The sequence below is a fragment of the Ceratotherium simum genome, chromosome 2, assembly GCF_057802395.1.
Source record: "Ceratotherium simum simum isolate JZ-2026a chromosome 2, ASM5780239v1, whole genome shotgun sequence".
NCBI lineage: Eukaryota > Metazoa > Chordata > Mammalia > Perissodactyla > Rhinocerotidae > Ceratotherium > Ceratotherium simum.
Genome location: NC_141901.1, coordinates 94,821,209 through 94,845,310, shown reverse-complemented (window position 1 = coordinate 94,845,310; position 24,102 = coordinate 94,821,209). Strand labels below are relative to the sequence as shown.

The 24,102-nt window shown below is 43.0% G+C and overlaps 1 protein-coding gene across 2 annotated transcripts in view; it reads left to right on the top strand.

Annotated features, from left to right (window-relative positions):
- The window catches only part of PDE4B (phosphodiesterase 4B), a 396,712-nt gene that overhangs the window by 290,716 nt on the left and 81,894 nt on the right, over positions 1–24,102 (top strand). For both annotated transcript variants that reach the window (XM_087449321.1, XM_014788252.2), the window contains one exon: positions 2,450–2,499. In XM_087449321.1, coding sequence (XP_087305447.1) covers positions 2,450–2,499 — 50 coding nt within the window. The remainder of the gene's footprint in view (positions 1–2,449; positions 2,500–24,102) is intronic.

Here is a 24,102-nt window from a genome sequence, read left to right as displayed (position 1 = left end):
TTTTGGATTTTTTATAAAGGCTTCACTACAAAGACGTGATTGATTAAATCATTGGCCGTTGGTGATTTAAATGAATTTCCAGTCCCTCTCCCCTCCCCAGAGGTCCTGGGTGGGGCTGAGAGTTCCAACCCTCTAATCACAAGATTGGGTCCCCTGGCAACCAGCCCCCACCCTTAGATGGTGTAGGGGCTTTGCAAACGTTATCTCATTAAGATAACAAAAGACAGTTTTATCATTCTCATTACTTAGGAAATTGAAGTGTTTTAGGAGCTTTGTGCCGGGAATGGGACAAGACCAAATATGTATTTCTTTTTATAAATCACAGAAGGGTAAGTGATACTTAGATGTGTAGACTTGTGTGGGGAGAGCTTCCCTCTCAGAGGAATGGCCTGAGCAATGTCAGGAAAGGGAAACACATGTTCAGGGAAAAAGAAGTGATTGAGTTTGGCTCGGGCAAAGTATGAGTTAGTTTTTCCCTCATTCATTCATTCATTCATTCTTCCATTCACTAAGTATTTACTGAGTGCTTGGCATATGAAAGACCATCCTGGGTTCCAGGAATCCAGTAGTGAGCAAATTGTTCCCTGCTTGCAAAAAGTTTGCATTTAAACCAAGGAGTTCTATATTGAACACTAATTAGTGCCTATTTTAATTACAATTTTAAAATGCTACTAACATGAAGTACAGGATGGATAAGAGCAAACAGCCAGTCAGTGGTTTGAGATGAAATGTGAGGCGGCGAGGAATTCTGAGAGATAAGCTGGGGAAAGTATGTTGAGGCCAAAGAGCAAAGGACTTTGAATCCAGGCTAAGGAGTTTGGAATTTAATCTCTTAATTTTCCCGAAAACCAGCCCTGAGTCTTAGTGCAGGTATTATCAGCAGATGGGGTAGTGGAAAGAGCATGTACTTTGGATTCAGAAAGACTTAGCTTTGAATCCCACTCACGCTGGTTATAAACCATCTGTGCTTCAACATGATTCTTAACCTCTCTGAGCTTCACTTTCCCCATTCTTAAAAGGAGATGATAATATTCCCAACGGAAGCTGAGAAGTAGCCAGCACAGTGTCTAGCAGAGAAAAGCAGTCACTGAAGGCAATTTCCCTTCCCAGATCCCACATAAAAATTTCATGCCACAGAGGGTTTCAACGTATCTTGCCCGGGATCACCTAGCTAGTAAATGAGTGGTAAATGTGAACCCTGCCCATCAGACCTGCAGCTATGAGGTATGTTACCTGGAAGCTAGATTACCCCTAAGGGACCAAAAATGGATTTGGAGCACTTCAACACCTAGGAAAATAACCATGTGGCCACACAAGTAGGGAGACCCTTCCTTCCCGACACCTTTGCAGGCTATCCTCTATCATTTAGAATTTGGCTTCCTTCCCAAACTTGCCTGTGTGTCAGAATTCACAAAGTAAAAAATTGCAGATTCCCAGGCCTTGTCCCAGATATACTGAAATAGACTCTTGAGGAATGGGGAAGGGAATCATTTTTAATAGCTCCCCAAGTGAGTCGGATGTTGTCTGTATTTGAGACCCCCTAGCCTAGAGTCCCACTCTCTTGCTCGCTGCTAATATCGTGTTGCTCTTTAGTGCAGCAGAGAGCCCTCCATACCAGTGGTCCTGAAAATGTGGTCCCCAGACCAGCAGCATCCATCAGCACCACCTGGGTACTAGTTAGAAATGCAGACTCGCAGGTCCCCCCAGGACAACTGAATCAGTTTCTGGCAGAAGTTCTGCAAGGTGTGAGAAGGATGGTGACAGCAGCAAAATCAGGGGGGGAGAAAGATAAAGAACAACAAGAAAGAAAAGGAGAAGCCCCAGTATTTGTGGAACATGAATGTGTTTGCTTGTTTCATTTGACTCTTGATGTCAACAGGCTTGTTATGATGTAGGATAATACCCAGTTCCTCCACGAAAAAAAGACTCCATAAGTTAAGCAACCTGGATTATTGGTCCTAGTGGCTGTGTGACCTTTGGCAAGTGACTTCACCTCTCGGTGTCTCAGTTTCCAGAGGTGCACAAATGGGAGGCCTGGACTGATGGATCTCTCAGGGCCCCTCTGGCTGTAACTTTCTACAGCACTGTGCAAAGGAGCTGGGCTTTACTTTTCCATTGGGGGCCTTCCTGAGCAAGCTTACCCTCCTCTGAGGGCCTCCTGGAACATGGAAACCTAAAACAGAAGGGCTGGTTAGGGACCTGGAGTAAAGGACTTCCTTCCTGGAGTGTTGGAACATCCAGGAGGCTGTGCAGAGGGGAATTCCAGGCCATCTGCACGTGAGAGAATTGCAGTCATCTACCCGTGTGTTCCAGAAGCCTGTCTTCCGGAGACAGCATTATGTCACTTGATAGCTCCTTATGACCTGGAAAAACCCCCAGTGATCATGGGGGCACAGGGAGGGAGTATTCTGGCAAAGGCTCAGGCCTTCTTTTCTCTCTGTCTCTGCAGGAGGTCCCCAGCTGCTAGTCAGCCTCCTGTCTCCAGAGTCAACCTGCAAGGTAAGCCATATCATGAGGCCTGTCTCCATGTTTCGAAAGAATAAATGTGCCTCTTATTCAGAACCTTTTGTAGAATAATAGCATCTGTTTGCATATCATGGCCCTCAAAAGTATGTCTCTTGTTGACTTTTTTCAAGTCAACTTTTTTCTTTCATTCCACGTGAAACCAAATGAAAAGCAGTATTAAATGATTTTCCCATCATATGCATGCTCGGGCTTTCAGAATGTGATGGATGTGTGGTAATGCTGCCTCCCAGAAGAGGGGCAGGGGCAGAGCTGTATTGATAGTGCAACTTGATCTCAGCTTGCTGGCCTCAGCGACCCCCAGGAAAGCTAACCTCAAAGGCCCCGAGGTGCCCCCATGTTGGCCTGAGGGCCCCACAGGGTATGTTAGTGGTTTTCCTCTTAGCGTCAACTGTGGATCCCACTTAAATCTACATCCTTTCCAGGTGTGAAACCAAAGGCTCTTTCCAGGTCACAAATCATTTCTCTTGGAGATCATCCAACTTTGTTCCTCAAAGGTGTTTTTTTTAAAGAAACCTAACCTCAGATCTTTTAGTATGTGCATGTGCTATTCATGCAGCGTTGAGAGCTGCAGAGAGGAAGGGCCACCTTGAAGGAACGTCATAGAGATGTGTTGAACATAAATTCTTCTTGCCATAAGATGCAACCAGTTAGATGACATTTTTAAATGTGCAAAATGGAGTTTTTCCCCTTGAATCTGTCCCCACTAGTGTAGCAGTGGTCTTGAGTAAAAGGACAGGAGAAAGAAGTAAGATGATCTCATGCTGAGATCACTGACACCTCACGTGGCCTCGTCTGCTCCATGCTGTTCTCCTCCCTGTATCCTTGCCCGTCCTCCTTCCTCGGATGCTGTGCTCTCTTGCTGGTATCACGGCCATAAGAACCTATAACGGAAATAATACAAAAGCCCAACTTTTAAAAGAAAGGAACAAAGGCAGTCGGTTCCATTGGCTCATTGGCTTCTGAAGTATTTATGGTACATGCTTTTAAAAATATTTTTTATGAGAAAAAGATTGAGAACAAGAATAAAAGTGAAAGGAAGATATTAAGTAAAGGCGAGTTTACCTCGAGAGCCCCATGATATGAAACAGAGAGAAGAAAACAGTACTCTATCTGTGGACTTCAAAAACCTGGTGTGCTGATGTACTATTCCTTTAGAAGTTTTATCAACAGAAACTAAATGAGTGTTTTAACATATAACTGGTGTCACATACTTGGAGATCAAAGGAGGTGGTTTTGAAACTCCTATCATTTTGTCATATTGGCCCCCCAGTGAGACATCGTTGCTCAGATTTGTTAGCCAAATGTTCTGAGATGCTTTTTGACATCAATTTGAATATTTAAACTATGTTTTCTTTTTCTTGTAATAAATACTGACAAACATTAGGAGAATATGTGATATTTATGGTTCTATAAATTAGCTCATTAGCCAAAGATGCTGTTGAAAAGATCATTATTGGCACAGTAACCACAGCCTGCACACTAGAGAATCTTTTGCTAAATTCTTTTTAAAACAATGGAACAAAGAAATGACAATACCACTTAGGCAATTTGTTTTTGTCTGTCTTTGTGGCAAACTACAAAAATCCTGGCTTTTCACTGGGAAGAGAATGTAGTGATACCAATTATTACGTAATTACAGGTTTCAAAATCTTCTTAACGCTTAACCACAGTCAGAAAAGGAAGGAGGACACACACATCCTGTGTTTTGTTCTTATTATCAGCTTGAATAAGTCAGGCAGATTTTTCCTGTTATTTTAATATTTATCAGCATATGACAAAGAGGTGTATTTAAATAGAAACTTTAAAGGGGAATGAAAAATAAGTGGCTCAGAGCAAACAGAATTGAAAGCTGGAGTGCTGCTTTACAAGATGATTTTTTGTGATACTAAGATCAGGTTTTCATTTATTAGCACTGAAGTTGAACCCATGCATTTCAATTGAAATCTAAACTAAAAGATACGAGAACCCACAATAATTTAAACGTTTAGCAACAATCCAGTTTGTTAGGAAAGCCTGACTGACTTAGGTAACTATATTCTTGTATAAAAGCGAGTTTGAGAGACAGAGACAGAGAGAGACAGAGACACAGACGGAGAGACACAGAGAAAAGCCAAATCTTTTTAAAAGCCTTTTTTTAATGCATCCAAATGAAGGAAATGCAATTCATTTTAAAAGCTAGTTGTCAGAAACCATGGTTAAATTGCTACATTTGCTCTTACAAATTGATCATTAACTGAAATAATTCACGAGGGAAATCAAAGCACATCTTTTGGTCTATGGTACCTTTCTTCTCACTGTTTAACCAAGCTTATTCTTTTCAGCTCTCGTGGTACAACACAAATTTCCCTCTTCTGCAAAGACATTCTAACTTTTTAAAAACACAGTGTAATTGCTCCTTTTTTTGTGCTATGGCAACAATTCCATTCCAGGGTAGACTGAGGCTTATGTGTCTCCTGCACTGGAGCTCGGAAGGCAGGGCCTGAACCCTACTCACCTCTCTATCACTCAGGATGCTTTGGCAGAGCTATTTTCACATAGTAGGAAGACAGTAAGTGTTGAATTGACCAGGAGAACTACACAGAGTTTGGAGACTTTATCTTAAGGAAAATGCTCATAAATAAATTTTAATAATGAGTCAATATTTTTATCTCTATGGCTATGAAAATTGTGCAGTTGTGTTTTTTTACTTTTAAAAAAGCACCAGTTATTGCATTGAAATTAAAAGATGTTTGAAACATACTCTATAATTGGTGTGGATATATGGGTTTTGAACACAAAGAGTTAAATCTAAAAAGTTGACATTTTGCACTTTGAACAGGAGAGCCAGAGTAAAGTAATGGAGAATTTAAAACCCAGAAAGTATAGCAGTGTGGAAATCATGTGCCCCCACATTAAGGAGAAAGATGCAGCGACTCCTCCTGGGGAGTTAAAAATGCAAATGCTGTGGAGTTTAATGAGCATCTCAATTTTTAGCACATTTTGCCTTTTCACAAGCATAAATTCCAGGCTTTCTCTGCACGATGCATAAGGATTGGAACAGAAAAGGAAAAAAATAGAATAGAAGAAAGAACACTCAAAAACAAGCCAGAAACTTGGGTTCTATCATCTGTGCACATTCAGATGGGAAAATTGAAGTAATTCTCAGGATTTCAGGCCTCAAAACTATTTCAACAGAAAAAAATCAGATAATTGAGGAAAATCAATGTGTGTATATGTGTACATTTGTGAATGTGTGAGTGTGTGTGTGGTGTGTATGTGTGTGTGTAGGATAATTGTCCTACTTTTTGTACCCATCCTATCCCTTGCTTTTGCATGCATTTCAGTAGTGATTACAGGTATGTCATGAAAGTAAGAATTTACTGAAAGGATAAATTATTCAAGTGCTCACTGCCTTTACAAAGTGATTCTTTGCTTCACAAAAGGATTAGAGAAGTATTGCTTTCAATAGCCAGAACCTCTGACTCATATAAATGTGACTTGACTTATAATAATAGGTATCATATATACATACAGCATTTTAGCATCCAAATCGATGTGTAAGATGGGATGTTCTATACAAATTTTCTTGTTTCACAATTTACCAGCAAACATATTGAGCAGGAGCATCATAAGTGTAACAGATCAGATGTTATAAAGAACACCCCCCAAGTCCATGGGTCATCAGAAATGACAGCAAACATGTCACAAAGGTGACTAGAGAATTGCCTTAGGACTTCAGGCCAAATTGCTGCAGACCCAAAGCCTCTCCCGCCCTGGGTATCTGCAGCCTTGGTTTATGGTGATTTTCAACATCAGTCACTTAGATGTATTTCAAGAAAAGCCTGTGGACGGAGAAATAGGATGAGGTAATATAGGGCTTTCCGGCAAGTGTGAAAGAGGTTGACCTAAGTCAGAAACAGACTTAATTAATATTCTTCAGTGCTCGTGGGAATCCATTTCTTCTAATATGTGTCCAGGCCATTCTGGGGAGGGAATGACTCTTTACTGTTGGATGACACAGAAGAAGAGGTTTTTTCCTAAGAAGCCTATTGCTCAGTATGAGTTTCTCCCATATCTTTGCTTGATTATGGATATCCCCCTGGAGGTTCGTGTGGTTGTGCCATAGGCAGGGGCTATTCGAGGAGTGCACACAGGGCTTAGTGAGTTATCTTGGAGCCTAAGAAATTCAGAAACTCATGGCATTGATTTGGTTCTCATTCTTTGCCATAGCTGCCAGGGCCTAGGATGAAAGACAGACTGGGCGTGCGCAAGTAGAGGGCTCTCTGAGAGCCGGTCTGTGTCAGATGACTGGAAACGAAGCCCCGCAGAAGCAGGACGTTTGCTGGGTTTCTACATTAAGCAAGAACTGTCAGGCAGGATTACGACACTTATGGACAAATACGAATAAAATCAATCCTGTTACCAAAGGCTGTGGCCACTCACCATAAAGGAGAGATTGGAGGGAAGGAAAAAGAGAAAAAACCAGAAATACCAAATTACTTTTTCTTCAGTGTTCTGAATGTTCTGTGGCCTGATTTGCGGGATAATTGTCTTAATTTCTCACCTTGAGTGTTCAGGCAGCCTGCACACAAAACCATAGGGCAAATGCACTAGAAAAGCCCCAGTAATTCTGAGAATAATTCCCCAAATGGTTGTTTTGTAAGAATTGCTTTTGTCTAAAACAGCCCTTTTGTGAAAGTTTACCCCATAGCATCAACATTGAGCTATTTATATTGATTTGCAATTATTTCATATATGTTTACAATTAAGTCAAAAACATTGGCAAGTTGACTGAAGTGCGAATAGTCAAAATGTTACACTTGAGCAAACGTTGCCAAAAATAAAGTCCTGCTCATTAATAGCTATTTCACTAGTTCAAAATTAATTTCTAAATTTAGTGTGAATGTTTCTTCGTATTAAACGGAACCGATGAGACCTGCAGCATCTCCTCTTTCTCTTGCTGCCTGAAGAGTTGAGTTCGTTCCGCACTAACTCCACTTCGTGTTTTTGTACTGCTGAGAAACACCATCCACACCCCCCCCCCCCGAAAGTTGGAATCATGCATGTTAGTAAGTATTTCAGTTATGCTATTGACGTCAATGGAGTCATTAAATAGATTGCTGGCCCTCCCAGAGGCAAATCACTGCCAGGGACCTAGATACAGACACGTTTTTTACAAAGACAACCATCAGGTTTTTCTCTGCAGTAAGCCAGAGAAAGGAAAAAGTTTATACTGTAGCAGACCTATCTGCAAACACTGTTTCTTTCTTTCTTTTGCATTTAAGTTCCGGCCTTTCTCTCTCTTTGGTTACAGTAGGCTCAAGTAGATGCCCAGATATTGTTGCCTCAATGTTTTGTGTGCAAAATCATCTCCTGTAATTGAGACCAAGAAGGGAGACACCCCACTTTTAAAAATGTGTCTCACCTTTAGCTCTACATGGCCCATCTTGATGTTTATTTGGTGGCATAAATTGTCTAGGCAAATCTCTATTGTCTGCCAGTAAGTCTGTGTTTGATATATAGTTCCCTGAATAAACAGTATCTTCCAAACACACACGCACACATGCACGTACACACAATTTTGTCCTTTCTGCCACCCCTGTGTGCCTTGTAGCTGCAGCCCCTCATTTATGAATCACCCTTTCTTCAGCCTGCACGGTGCTGTGGCACCAGGGCTCCGAAGCGAAGGGTGGAGGAGGAGGCTGGGAAGAAAGATTCGCTTCTCTCAGCTGCCTGTCTGCAGAGCTCCCGCAGGAGGCAGGAGGCTGCCCACGTGCCTGCGTCCTCCCAAACCCCAGCTGCTGCCCGCTGCAGGCCTGGGCATGCAGATCCCAGGTGTGTCAGAGAGATCCCTTCAGGAAACATCTGTCTCTCTGACAGCTCTATTTACCTGGCCAGCCCCAGGAGTCAGAGCCAAAGATTCACCTCACACCTGGACTCTTCTGCCTCCCAGGCTCATGGTTAAGCAGCCATCTTGAGCAGACAGCTTTCCGCAGAGCTGGTTGTCAGAATCCCCATGTTGGTGTTAGCACTCATCTCCCTCCCAACCCCTGTGCCTTCACTCCCTGCACACCCTCACCTCCTTATCGTAACTATGTGTGTGAATGCCAGACATCTATCTGGCCACCTTTGGTAACCCCTTGGGTTCATCTGGAGGCCCAGCTCCACCCGCCCTCCACCATTGCCCCTCATCTCGTGTTCCTGGCTTTGAGTAGCACTTCACTGTCTCCCCTTTTCTCTCTCTCTTCCCCTTCCACAGTCCCCTTCTTGTAGTCTTTTCTCTAGTCTTTCCCCACCCGCTCTTCAGTTCAGTGCTTCATCCTCCTATGCCTAACCCATCGTGGTGGCCCTCCAACTTGGTTTATTGTCCTGAGTCTTCCCCTACTCCCATCCACCCTCCATTCTGGTACTAGAATTATTCTTCTAAAACCCGGTTCTGGTCATGTCATTTTCGTAGTTTGCTATCCTTTGCCTTCAGGATAAAACCCCCATTTCTTAGCAGGTATGTGAAGTCCTTCAGGATTTTGCTCGTAACTCCTTCTTTGTCCCCATCTCTCCCTTTAACCCCTGTCCTCACGCACAGCTGATGGCTGATGTGCGTTGAACATCCTGTCCCTCACATATGCCAGGCTCTTCTTGCCTTCTAGCCTTTGTGCATGCTGTTCCCTCTGCCTGGGCTGCCCTTTCCCGAAAATATCATTGACATGTGTGAACATGTGAGCTGAAGCTCAGGGATTTTCTTACATTGCCATTGTGAACAAGTTCTTTATCCTTACTGATTCTTGGATTCTGGAGTCAGAATTAAACTAAAGATATAGTCTGCATCCAGGGCCTGCTACATAGTATATGCTTAATAAACACTAGTTCCTTTACCCATTCCCATCTGGAAAGTGCATTTTTTTATCCTTCAAGACTCAGCACATATGCCACCTTCTGGATGTGCTCCCTGCAACTCATCCAAAATTACTCTCAATTATTATCTTAATTATTATCTCAAAATATCAATTATTGCAATTGTCATATTATGCTGTATTTAATTTTCTCCCCTTCTAAACTAAGAGTGTCCCAAGTTCAAGTACTAATCTTCTTTTTTTATATCCCCAGTTTATAGCATATGACCTAGAACGTAGCAGATGCTCAGTAAATGTATGAAATGAACAAATACAAAGGAATGTCTGCCCAGGACTGAATCGGAAAGCACTAGAAAGGGACGGAGGCTCATATGTGGCTTTGTTCAGGCTTGTCCAAGTATCTTCCAGTGCTCAGGCCTGTGCACAGTGCTGATGTCCTGGCTAATCTTGACTACACTCGACTTTCTTTCACACGAGCACACAAATGACAAAATGTGACTAGCTTATCACACCGTCTAATGCTCTTGGTGCCTAGCCTAGTGCCTGGAACAAAGTAGGAATTCAATTAGTGTATGAAATTGGGACTTCCAGGTCAATCCCTTAGATGAGTTACTTTTTTGAGACTCAGTTTTTTTTCTTTTTGCTGAGGAAGATTTGCCCTGAGCTAACATCTGTGCCAACCTTCCTCTATTTTATATGTGGGTCACCACCACAGCGTGGCCGCCATTGAGTGGTGTAGGTCCGTGCCCGGGAACCAAACCCGGGCCACCAAAGCAGAGCACGCTGAAGTTAACCACTTGGCCACGGGGCCAGCCCCTGAGACTCAGTTTTCTTATCCGGAAAGTGGACATTTTAGTATTCTATCTCATAAGATTGCTGTGAGGACCAAATGAGGAAAGCTGTATGTGTGGTGGTTAAGAGTGAGGACTCTGGAGCCAGACTGCCTCTTTCCAAGCCCAGCTCCACCCTGTGTGACCTGGGGACAAGTTACTTACCTCTCCGCGTCCCAAGTGCCTCATCTCCAAAGTTGGGATGGAAATCGTGTGTACCTCACATGTTGGTTGTAAGGTTAAATATATAAACATGTAAAAAGCACTTAGAATAGCTCCTAGCACTTAGGAAGGTCAGTATTGGCATCAGTTTATTTGTGTCATATGGCTTGCTTCCTGTAGCACCCAGCACGTGGCACGTGGTCACTGTGTGAAGCTAAGAGCCCAGGCCTACTGGTGTCAGTAGGAACCAAAACAGAAAGCCTTGTTGAGATCTGTCTAAGACGCTCTGATCTACTTCCCTTCCATAGCAAGTCAATCTAGAAGGCAATCTTTCTTTGAAGCTTAAGATTCTTTTCTGCTGAAACGGTAAAAATCTGATTATATGGAAATAGATTTGGAGCTGAAGGTAGGATTCTCCAGGACATACAGGAAAAGCGACAGGGGCTGGAAGGAGAATGGAGCTGATACCAAATGTCAGAGACAGTACACAGGTCTGGCTCTTTCTCTTGAAAATAGAGAGCAAAGAACACCCAGTTAGGATTCTGATAAACTGGGTCTCGGCTAACTGAGAGTTTTCTTCTGCATAAGCCTGAGAGGATGTCACTTGATAAGATAGAGTGATTACAGCTGCACAGCGCATTATAGCCGTATTTGAAATCCACGTTCAGGGCATGGCACACACCTGCACAGGCAGAGGTTTTCAACCCGGGGCTCAGCAGAGTAGCAGCAGGAGCTGGTGCAGAGCTTCCAGCGGAGAACAGATAAAACCCAGCAGAGTCCAGCCTGAGGGAGGGCTCGACTCCTTCTGGAAAGGCTCTTACGCCTTCTCTCATTACTTCTGGGAAGCAGACAGCACCCTCGTACCACCTCCCCCCTCTCTCCTCTTCACTGGAGAGAGGGAGATGAGAAGGAGGTCAGGGTTGGCCTAGAGAAGAATGAATAGGGACATTGGGAGATGAAGGAGGAAGGAAGAGGAGCGTTGAAGTTCCCGTTTCTCCCTCTGGCATCCCCAAGACCGCATGATCCTGGGGGCAGGGTGAATTCTGCTTGCTTGCTTCTGATCAACCCCTGGCCAGCACTTTATGGAGTGGCCTCCAGAGCTGTTCTCGGAAGCCAGGAGCATTTCAGGGAACAGTCTTTCACTCAAGAGAAGAGAAACAAAGCAGGGACTGTCCCCTTGAAATAGAGAACAGGCAGCAGAACTCACTAGATCTTTTCTTAGTTTATTGTCTTCACTTACTCCAGCCAGAGCTGTTGACAAGTACCAAAAGCGACCACTCAGAGTTGTGTGTTCTTTTCCTACCCCTCTTTGGCTGTGTCTGAAGAGTGAGCTGGGGCCATGGCGATGGCCCAGTTCATTTGATCCAGGGAGGCGGCCTGGTGATCAGATAACGTGGTCTTTGCCCCACCCCCTCAGGTGAACTTCGGGCTTCAGGTTTCTAGGGTCTTGTCTGGCTAGTGCAGCTTGTCTGGTAAACTGGATGTCTTCCAAAGCCCCACATGCCTGCCTCTGACTGTAGGAGAGGAAAGCAGCTAGCAGTGCTTCAACCCCCACCATGTGCCAGGCAGGGTGCTAGGCCCCCTGCATGCATCCTCTCACCTGATTCTCCCAACTAAACTGTCTGGCAGATATGAGTGTCCGTGTTTCATAGATGCAGAGTAGGAGGCTCAGGGAATATTTGGGGCTTACTCAAGACCACAGGGTTAGTAAGTGATCAAGTCAGAACCGAAACCTAGGTCTGTATTTCTTGAAAACCCATGCTCTTTCCTCTAGGCGAGACCACGCTGTCCCTGCCTCCACCCCACTGTAAACCTCGGATGTTAAAACTAGCGGAAAGGGGGATGGTGAGAATTTCACAGCAGAAGAGCAAACAAAGGTGCTGAAGTATTTGCAGCCGTAATCATTACCACGTAACAGACAACGTCCTTCAGTTCCTTTCTCGTCTATCCATTTTATTGTGGTAAAGACAATGTGTAAGAAATGTGTAAGTCTTGAGATAAATGTCTCCCACATGTGTCTTACTCGTTTATTCAATAAACATCTGTTAGATGCCTACTGCATATGGGACACTGTGTTAGACACTGGAGATAATGGTGAAGAGAACGAATTCCGAGCCTGACCTTGAGGAGCTTACAACCCCAGACATAGTAAATGATGAAATACGTGATTACACATTTGATCATCGTAATGAAGAAAAGCACAGAGTGCTGTAATATTGCCTCCTTTTCACCTGTAAAACTGGGAGTAATACCAGAACTTACCATTAGGAGTGTTGTAATATGTAAATGAGTTCTTATATGTAAAGCATTTAGAACTCTGCCTACCATCCAGTATTATTTAATGTTTGCTCTTGTTATTATTATCATTAGTTATTATGGGGAATAATGTAGATTAGGGGACAGGGAAGGCCTTTGTAAATAAGTGACCTTGAACTTGACACCTAAACCCTGAGTAGGAGTTGGGTGGGTGGAGACAGTGACTAGCACCTAAACGGGGCTACAGCCAGGACCTGAATGGACAGGGTGACGTGAGGGCAAGGCCAGAGAGGTTGGGGGGCCAGGTTGGGCAGAGCACTTGTAGCCCATGGTAGAACGTGTGCATTCTATTCTAAATTCAGTGGGGGGCCATTCAAGGATTTGAGGAGATTGACATGATCTGATTTGAATTTTAAATATGGCGCTTTTCCGGGAGCCACAAATCTGGGTGACTGGCACCTCCTGCCCCTCCCCAGCACAGCACGGGTGCTTTCTCTGTCGGGATACTCAGCACCTGCCCCTTGCAGCCACCTCCACGGTCAAGGCTCTGGAGCCAGACTGCTTGAGTTTAGTCTGGTTTTATTCCTGTCTTTCTTTGTGATTGTACACAAGTAATTCAACATCTCTGGGCCTTAGTTTCCTCATCTGTATAATGGGGATAATAATAGGACCTTTGGCAAAGAATTGTTACGAGAGCAAAACTAAGGTACTTAAAGTGTTTACAACAATGGCCAGCGCACAGAAAGCACTAAATAAATGTTAGCATTTTTATTGTATTGTAACTGCCTATTTTCTTGATTGCGTACGCCATTAGACTGTATGCTCAGTGCCTGGCACAGGGCAGTTGCTCAAAAAATATTTGCTGAAAAAAGAATGAACAATGAAAGAGAGGCAGTGTGCTGAATTGTAAGTAAAAGGAGAGAAAGATTGCTATCCTGGGCATGGTGACGTGGGCTTCCGTGAGTGAGGGGTAGATTCTGATAAGGCAGAGCTTGCTTATGGGGACAGAGAGACCAAGAATTACTTTGCCAGCTGCTCTCGCTTTGGGGAACTCGAAACAACGTCCACGGGACAAAAATTTGTTTCAAAATCTGTGATGCCAATCTGGATTGCCATCTGCACAGAAAGAAAATTGAGCTCATGAAAGAGCCGTTTCCTACTCTTAGCCCGTGTGACTCTCTCTGGAAGGCAGAGGCCAGACTGAACCTCCGGAGCTCTCTATGTGCTGGCTTTGGAAGGACAGTCACACCAAAAGTGCCAGTCATCCTACCAAGAACATGACACTGTGACTTCCTTTTCATCCCTGCGTTGCTAACAGGGCCTCGGGCTAACAGAGGCTCGGTCTGTGAAGTAAACACCCACCTTGAGTGTGGCACAGAGGCACTGGGAGGGGCTTTTCCTGTATTTGTACAGCTGGGAAGTCTCAGGCTTTCGGTGGCAACAGCTCCTTGACGTCTCCACGCAGAGAACCTGCACTGACGAACAATGGATCCTTCAGCTCTACATGTGCCAGTTCTGTGCCATGTGTGCGCGTGCACGCTGGTTTGTTACTTCTTTATCCCAGGGGAAAATAAGAGTTCTTCGCTTGCTTTTTGTGGACACAATGGGCCTCTGTCCTCACTGACCTGGTTTTCCATTATTTCTTCCTCTCTCATCGCTAGTTGGACCAGTCTGTCTCTCTTCGGATCATTTCTAGGCCTTCCTCTGATTTGCCCCTCTCTCCATGCCCCTCACACTTCCAACCGCTTTCCGTATAGTCTTCTTGATCTGACTTGAAAACTTACCTACGGAAAGCCCCTACCATTAGTCCTGCCCATTGTAATAATTGCCTCGTCATTTTATATTATATCGGACTATGTCTTGTGTTGCTTTTTAAAAGCATCATCGTTCTTTACGTCAAGGGCATAAGTTCTTCCTACATCATTCATTATTTGTTTAGCTTTTGTGTATTTCTTAAGCTAAGTTTTTTATTATGGCCTGTGACAGAGCCAGTGGGGAGGGGAAATATGTACTAACGAGAATAAGACACAGGCTCTGATCTTGAGTTTGCACTATATGGGAATAAGACTCTAGAGAAAAAGCTACATGAAGATAAGGACCATGTTAGTCATGATTCTCCAGAGAAACAGACCAGTGGCAGAATATATATATATAAATATATAGACGATTTATTTGAAGGATTTGGCTCACACAGTTGTGGGACCTGGCGAGTTTGAAATCCATTGAGCAGACTGGAAACTCAGCCAGGAGTTAATGCTCAGTCCTGGGGCAGAATCTGTTCTTCTCCAAAAAATGTCAGTTTTTGCTCTTAAGACCTTCAACTGATTGGATGAGGTCCAACATTATTGAAGGTCATTTCTTTTACTTAAAGTCCACTGATTGCAGATGTTAACCACATCTACAAAATACCTTCACAGCCACACCTAGATCAATGTTGATTAAATAGCTGGGTACCATAGCCTTGCCAAGTTGCCACGTAAAACCAACCATCAAAAGGACCAACCAACAAACAAAAAAACCTGTTTTGGGAATCAGACCACAATTATGCCCAGCTCTATGACAAATAAAATATATAAGGTCCAGGAAAATAAAAATTTTATATTCCTTCTAACTAATTAAGCCTTTCTTCAAAACATAGTAAAATAACTGTTCTTCCCAGGTCAGAAGTGTTTTGAAAACCGTATGAGAGTTTGAAAGACCAGAGTGCACAGGTTGGTATTTTGAACACGGTACAGTGCCCAGGCAGTAGCAGAACACCTGCTAAATGCTGGTGACACCACAGGGCGTCCCCATTCTTCTCACCATTCTCTCTACTGAGCAGCTGTGAGAGAAAAAGAGCATCTTGGGCTTCCGCTTTACAAGGATGCTAGTCAATTTGTGCTCCAGGTCTGGAGACACCAACCAATTATCTTAAACTCAATTGGGAGAAATTTCTCAAAAATAAGTTAATTTTTGGCCTGAAATATCTCAGGGCTGGGGGTCGGTAGGAGTGAAATGGGAATGCTCTTTATGTATATTACTTACTTCCACAGAATGGGTTTGAAACATTCATATGCTTTTACACGATTTGGAAATTTGAATGTCAAACCTGTTCTCCAGGTCATCCTTGAGACTCACTCCTTCCTTCTCAACCGTGAATTTTAAAACTTCTTTGTCTCCATTTTCCCTCTGAGTCTTGTGTTCCTGTCACTGAGAAAGCACATATTCAGGATGAGGCCTCAGCCCCTTTGCAGAGCACCTGTGCACCAGGCAACTCTCTCACTCCTGTATTCCCACACTCAGAAAGATCCCCGGGCACTTTAACACTAAGACAGGTGGCTCACTTAACGGCCTCCGGCCTGGGATATCTTAGACCTGTGATTCTGCCTGCAGGCGCAGTTTCCTCCTCATCCTCGTTTATCTTTTGAACTGAGCCTACTGTTGATACCTTCTGGAGTTTAAGGAATTAGCATCTCACCAGGTTCTTTTGCCCTAAATCTTACCTTTTGTTCAGGTCTTGAGTAACTTCTGCTCGAGTTGTGAGCACACTTATGTCTACCTCCTCTGTTCTGCAGCAGCGGCACGTGCTTCCTCTATTCCATTTCCTAATTTTGTTAGTGGGATTGCTTACTGCGTACGTCCCACTCCTGAGGTTTCTGTGGAGGAGATTCCTCCGATCTTGAGCAGGGGATGTTGGTGGGGAAACACTCCTTTTTCACTGTTCTGTGCTGCCGGGGCAAAGCAAAGGCGGTTACAGTGGGAGGAATTTATCAAAGAGAAGATTTTGCCTTAGTGAGCCATTTAACCTGTTAGAGATTTGGTGGAAAATGGAACGGGCTCCCCTGGGAAGCAGTTCCTTCTGCATTCCCCAGCTGGAAGAACACTTAGGGAGACAGACGTAGAAAGTTTAACGTGGGATTCTTTCATTCAGAGGAAGCGTGGACTCAGTCAATTCTGAGATTTTTTTTCCTGCATTATGAGGATATCTGATAGAATAGTGGTTTGGTCAATCACTTTCAACTCTACACTGTCCCCAAAGTGTTTTCTTTGTTTCCGAAGAGCTCCCTATAACGCATTTGTTTCAACTATAAGGCATGGCGGAGAAGTGTTAACACAATATTAAAGCCCTGCTAAGGATCAGATTTGCTATTAGGAACTGCAATGAGATCTTTTCATCGTCAACAACTCTTTATGAAGTCAATATTATTATCCCATTTTTTTTTTTAACCAATGAAACCTTGGCCCCATGAGGGTAACTAGGAGTATAAGACACTCAGCTAGTAAGTGACAGAGCTGGGACTTGAACCCTGGCTTGTTTGGCTCCTGTATACTTGGCACCAGCCCTCTGTGCTATCAGGTAGCTACAAGTCCTGCAGGTGATGCCCGCACAGGTCCCTGTCTTCAGGTACCTGCACCCTTGGGATGATATTTGCATCTGCTGCTCCAATCACACTCAGCTTTCTCTGGACAATGCCCTCCTGTTCTTGCTCTATCTTTACTCTGTTCTTTTCTCCAGATTCTACAACTAGAGAGAATTTATAAGAAAATGTGCTTCAAGCCCTTGTCTTCCCTTGGGGAAATAACTGAGCCAGCAGGGAGGTGATGGTATCTTCCTCTCTTCCAGGAATAAGTCCTCTTCACTGAGAGGTATTTCTTTTGGGTATTGAGCAGGACATCCCGGCAGAGAAAGGAGGTAGGGGAGAATTTTTAGGACATAGCAGAGCAGTGGGAGACTTATCTGCAGAGCATTACTCACTGCTTAAAAGATATCCCTAGCCTCTGACATCACAGGAGAGAGAGTTAGATTTCAGGTCTATAGTGAAACTGGGGCGTGCCTCCCTGAACACAAGGAGGCAGCTGTCCAATTCTAGGCTGGCTCTGGAAAGTCCCGTTTTGAATATTTGCTTCTTATGGTGTTTTGTTCAACTTCCCTACCTCAAATGAAACTCTGTGACTTAAGCGAAAGAGCACTGGGCTGGAACTCAGGAAACTAAATTTTAGTACCGGTACCAACCAGGTGTGTGACCTAAGGTAAATCTTTTAACTTTAGACTTAGTCATCTTTATTTTGAATTATTTTGAGTCTCTGAGTCTAGAATCCAATCTTACAGAGCCTTCAAACTTTCATAATGGCTCCTGGCCCAGAAATGGTGGTGTGTGGGTGTTGGGATGGATAATTTTTTGTCAGAGGAGAAATAGACCCTGAGCTAGTTGCTGGTGAATCTGGAGTTCAAGCCCAGGTCTCATTGATCTGGCTCCAAACCTGGGCTTCATCCATCCCTTCCTACCCTGATATTAGGCCATATTATTATTGCATAACACAGTGCATCTTTACTATTTTCCTAACCCCTGCCAGCCTTGTAGTTGGCACAGTTCAACAGCAAATGGTCATTGAGTGCTTATGGGTACTGGGGAAACTGAAAATAAGGGGATGTGGTCCCTCTCCTAAGCTGAAAAGCATTCCGTAGGGAGATTCTGGAGCCAGATTGCTACTTATTAGGCTTCTTACTTCTTAAGCCTCCTCTATACCTCATGTTCTTCATCCTCATTTTCTTCCTTTTTAATTTATTCCTCTTAGAGTTGTTATGAGGATTAAATGAGTTATTTCATGTAAAACCCTTAAAATAGTGCCTGTCACAGAGTAATGACTGAATACATAGCTATTGTTATTGTTACTATTGTATATATTTGTTAGCCCCTTATGCCAGGCGTCTTGGAAGGTTGCAGCTGGGTCTTGCCCATTGGCACTTAATAAATGTTTGTTGGAGCCAATTATGCAACAACTATTTACAGTGCTTGTACTATGTGCAAAGCCTTTGCTGGATTCTTGGTAGAATCCAACAAACTACTTAGGAAAAGTCACCATGTCTTAGAGCTTACATAAATATAATTTGGAAAATTTTTCTTTTTAAATATTCCTTTTTTTTGTGACACTTGCTTAGAAAGGGTTAAGGAAGGAAGTGGTCTGGGAAGAAAATTCTACTTATATACTTATTGACGTAATCAAGTGAGCCGTCTGGAGAAAGGGGGATTAACAGTAGGCCAACGGGAAGATTAGAGTCTTTCTTAAAAGAGAAACCTCTTTTAGAATTCTGATGTCAGATAAAAGAGTACTACCCACTTTTAATGTGTTGTGTGTGTGACAGAAAGAGAAAGCAGCTCATTCTCTCGTTCACTCACCCTCTCGTTCATTTGTTCATTCGCTCTAAAAGCACCTGGTGAGTACTCGCCACGACTGTGTGAATCAGGCATTGTGCTGGGGGACGAGCATCCAGGAATGAGTAAGACAGTTTCTTCTCTGGAGTTGATCACAGTCTTGTGGGGCAGACAAACGTAAACGGGTATATAGTACAGCGTGATAAGGATAAAGTGCTCTGGGGGCTGCCCTGTGATGCAGCGGTTAAGTGCGAGCGTTCCGCTTCGGCAGCCCTGGGTTGGCTGGTCGGGATCCTGGGCACGGACTGACTCACTGCTCATCAAGCCATGCTGAGGCAGAGTCCCATATAGAAGAACTAGATGGACCTACAACTAGGATATATGGCTATGTCCTGGGGCTTTGGGGAGAAAAAAAAAAAGAAAAAAGAAAAAAGAAAAAGAGGAAGATTGGCAACAGTTGTTAGCTCAGGGCCAATCTTCCTCAAAAAAAAAAAAAAAGAATGAAGTGCTCTGGACACGCAGAGGAAGGTGGTTAGGAGCAGGATCCTAATCCAGGTCCAAATAATACTCTGTACTGCGCTATACCTAGGAATTTTATAAATGAATTTTGATTGAATTTTAAAAAATTAGTGCTTCCCAAAGCTGGGTCATTCATTACACAGCTGAGTGTTTTTAGTCATTTCGGCTCACATCAGCATCTTCACTGAGCACCTATTATAACCAAGGAAATTAGGAGAATACAGATTAATTCTGACCGGGGCCATAGGGATGATGAAGGTATAAGAGATCTGATTTGAACTCTGCCTTGAAGGATGGGGAAGATTTCATGAGGCAGAAGTGAGAAATATCATCCAAGAAAGCAGATCATGCTCAGACAAAGGTGTAGTGGCTGGAAGAGGCGGGGCTGAGTGTCGGAGTGAAAGTCATCCTGAGGGATGTGTGAAGGAGGGGGGAGTGTGGTGGGAGGTTAGGCAGGAAAGGTGGGTGGGAAAAATAACAGAGGGTTTTGTATACCTGGCACAGAGGTTGAGATTTTGTTCTGTGTGCAGTGAGGAGCCGCTGGTATTTGTTCTGCAAGGCAATGATCATCAGAGCTGTGCTCCTCGGTATGGTTAACGTGTCATTGGCTATGGTGACAGGAAGCAGTGGCGGGCTTGGAGTCAGAAAACATGGGAGAGAATTCCAGTTCATCCATCGATTAGCAGTGTGATCTTAAACAAGTTGATAGTGCTTTCTGAGGTTTATTTTACCTCCTCATCTACACAGTAAGCAAGATGAAACCTCCTACAAAGAGCAGCAGCAACAACAACTACAACCATTTTCATTCACCATTTCTCTCTGGGTAGTATGGGGCTAGGCCATTTCTATGTAATGTTTAAGCCTCAAAACAACTCTGTGAGTTCTTAAAAAGTTACACATAAATTTACCATATGGACCACCAATTTCACTCTTAGATATCTACACAAAAGAGCTGAAGACATATGTCCACACAACGTCTTGAACACAAATATTCTTGGCAGCATTATTTATAATAGCCAAAAAGTGGAAGTAGCCTAACAGTCCATCAACTGGTCAATAGATAGACAATAGGTGCTATATCCGTGTGATGAAATATTATTCAGCAGTGGAAAGGAACTAAGGGTATATGCTACATACAACATGGATGAACCTAAAAATGTTATGCTCAGGGAAAGAAGCCAGATAAGAGATACTGTATATTATATAATGCCATATATTGTATTTCATTTACATGAAATATCCAGAAAAAGCAAAGATATAAAGACAAAAAGTGGGGCAGGGGCAGGAGACGGGGATTAACAGTAAAGATGCAGAAGGGATCATATTAGACTGATAAAAATGTTTTTAAGCTGATTTATGGTGATGGTTGCACAACTTAGTAAATCTACTAAAAATCATTGAATTGTATGCTTGAAAAAGGTGAAGTATATGATATGCAAAATAAGCCTCCATAAAATTATTTTAAAAACAAAAACAACTCTATGAAGTCAGTACTATTCTTATTCCCACTTTACGAATGAGAATATTGACTTTCCCAAAATCTCCGTTGAAAAGTAGTGGAGTGATGATCTGTTAACTCATCTTACTATGATAATAATTTCCCAATATCAAATCATCATGTTGTACACATTAAACTTACACCCTGTTATATGTCAATTATATCCCAATAAAGCTGGAGAAAAAAGTAGTGGAGCTACGATTGAAAATTCTTTCTGCCTGATCCTGAGCCCATGCCCTTGGCTACTGTCCATATTGTACCCTTCCTTATGTCACAAAGTGGTTGTGAGAATTCAGTTAAGTGTAGGATACGTGTTTGATCACATTATGCGTAGAGGAAGCGTGTAGTCGGCTCTCAGAAAATCTGAGCTGATTCTGATTGTGGTAGCGGTTGGCCAGATGGATTGGAGGGGTTTGAGAGGAGACCAAGCAAAGGGCTGCAGAGAGGTCTACGCAGGAGGTACCAGGAGCCTGCTCAGGGTACTGTCAGGAGAAAGGACAGAAATGTAGAAAAGGAAGCCCAGCTAGGGTTATACTCTTACATATTTTAACTGCTCTGAACAAACATGTAGGACCCTTGGCTCTATTATGAGAGAAGACAAAGAACAGAGGTCTTTCTTTCCTTCGGCAAACAGCTGACACACGTTCCCATCATAAATTTTGTAATTCAGGATGTAAAACCAAATCCAACAACGCAGCCCAGCCAGAAGGTTAAATAAATAAGTGCTAAATAAATAAATGCAGATTTTTTTTTCTTTCCTCCTGAGTCTCCATAGCAGATGCCCCGTGCTTCTGTTAATTGAAGTCTACTAGTCAATTTTCTTCCTGTGTAAATTTGAGGGAACAGCCTACTCAGGGTTATGAGCTGAACCTTTGAGGAGTTGAGACTTTTTGTGTTTTGTTTTATGTTCTCCCATCATGAGCACCATCATTCATGATAATTCTGAATCACAGGTGAGAGATCACTTCTGATCTCATCTTTTATTTTGAAATGCTGTGAAAACTCACAAGGCAGAAACATAGCCCACAGCCTTGGCAGAGGCAGGACTAGGTGACTTAATGGGGTTTTTCCTGAGTTACTTTCTATGACTGATTCTTTGTGACCCAGATGTGCCTGCCACATGGTGAAACTTCATTATTAATAAATCCCCATTCCTCCAAAACAAACAAGACAGCATGGCAAACAGTGCTGTTTGCTCTGTATACATTTGGGTTGGATTTTCATCATTTCCAAGGTCCAAGGCCCTGGTGCTTCTCACTGCACTGGTGAGAAAAATGTGAGGCTTCAGTTTGCCTGTTTTGGCAACATCAATATGAGACAATTTGTGGTCAGAGGGTCAGGGTTGCTCATTCTGGAGGGCATGGTAGTGGTGGATGGGGCTGTGAGGTTCCCTGGGGAGGACAACGTTGAATCTGGAAGTGCATAGGACTTGGGCCATGTGATAAAGAGAATATTCAGGACACCTCCTGGTTTTATGGCATTCAGTCTTTGAGTCACAGTCCCTGAAGAGCCAGGAAAAGCTAGGGTATGTCTGCCATGGTAATTAAGTGCTCGAGTTTGAAGAAGCTTGAAGAAATCTTAGACGTAGCAAAACTAATACTGCCAGCTTTGTTAGCCGTTGTGAAAACTCAACCATTCACTCTTGTTCAAGATCCCTTTACTGGACACTGACTATGTGTGTAGCACTGTCCCAAACACTTATGAGCAATATTAAATTAGAGTCCCAGTCCTCAAGGGGATTGCAGCGAGTGAGGATGGGAGTGATACTTAAATGTGAAACATTTAGCTATTTAAATCACAAGAAAACTGATAAGTGGTGGTTTCCTCCTCGGTGAAGCCTTTCAGAGCTGTCCCACTTCCACCACCTGGAACTTGAGGGTTCATCTCTGAACCCAAACAATTTGATCTAACTCTATTAGAATGGGATCATGGAAAGGTCACAAGCTTTGGAGTCAGAAACACTTAAATCTAAATCCCACAATGCCCACATATTAGCTGGATTGTAAACTCCCTGACGACAAGTCTGTTTAACATTGTGTATCTCTGAACTTGGGCACAGTGCCCGAAATTCAGTAGACACTCTATAAATATTTGATGTTGGATACATGAATTAATTGTGTAACCCTAGCAAAGTTACCCTGTGAGTCCAGAGTTCCTCCTGGTGAAACAGGAGTAATCACACCTACTTGACAGGAGTTGAGAGGTTGTCTAGAACAATGGTTGAGAATGGAGACTCTGGAGTCTCATTGCCTAGGCCTAAATTCTGGCTGTCATTTATTAGTTCTGTGGTTTTAAGCAAATAACGTCTTTGCCTCAGTTTCCCAATCTATCAAGTAAGGACAATAATACTACTTACCTCTTAGGTTTGTTATGAGGATTAAATGAATTAATATTTGTATCGTCCTTAGACTAGGGCCTGGTACATAGTATGTGCTGTAAAAATATTTGTTAAATAGAAAATGGGTTTGCAGTGAGAATAAACGAGTGTTAATATTATAAAATGCTTAACATAGCCTGATACAAAAGATGCTGAATAAATATTAGTTCAAAGAACTTTATGTTTGAGCCTCATTTCCTAAGCCAGTGCCTGGCTCATAAAAAATGCACAAAATGGAATAAAATTAAGTGAGTGCTACAGGTTTTCTGAGGATCATGAGGACCTTGTAGGCTAGAAATATGGGGAGACATTTCTTCAAGGACAGGGAATTAAATGGTTAGGAATTGAATAATCAAGGGTAAGGAGTTCGAAGAGGAGGCATATAATCTGCATAAATTGGAGAAAGGAAAGGTCAGGTCACAGTCATGAGATGCTCCATCATCAACAGAACTTGGCCCCACTTTCTGGGAGAATAATTTGTCATGGTCCAGCTTTTTAAGTGAGTTTGGCCAAAGCTCTGCTTCAGTTCTATGGTTTCAGAAACTGCTAAGATTAACATTTTGATGACTGCTTATTTATTCACTCATTTATTGAGCAAGTATTATGTAGATTCTGCTATGTATCAGGCATTTTGTTAGTGGTGAATAAAATAGAAATTATGCCTTTTGGACCAGGAGGGTGATATAGACTATAAACGAGAAAATATACAAATTTTGATAAGTACTTCGAAGGATATTACAAGGGCACAGATGTAGAAAATAATGAGAAGGGAAGGGAGGTTTAGATGGGAAAATGAGCAAATGTCTCTCCAAGGAGGTGACATTTCACTTGGAGCCAGAAAGCCAAGAAGGAAAAAAGGGACAATTCCAGGCAGAGAAAGAGAATGTTCAAAGGTCTTGAGCTTGGTGTATTTGAGAAAGAAGGCCAGTGTGGCTGGAGTGGAGTGTGCTGGGGAGAAGAGTAGGAAATG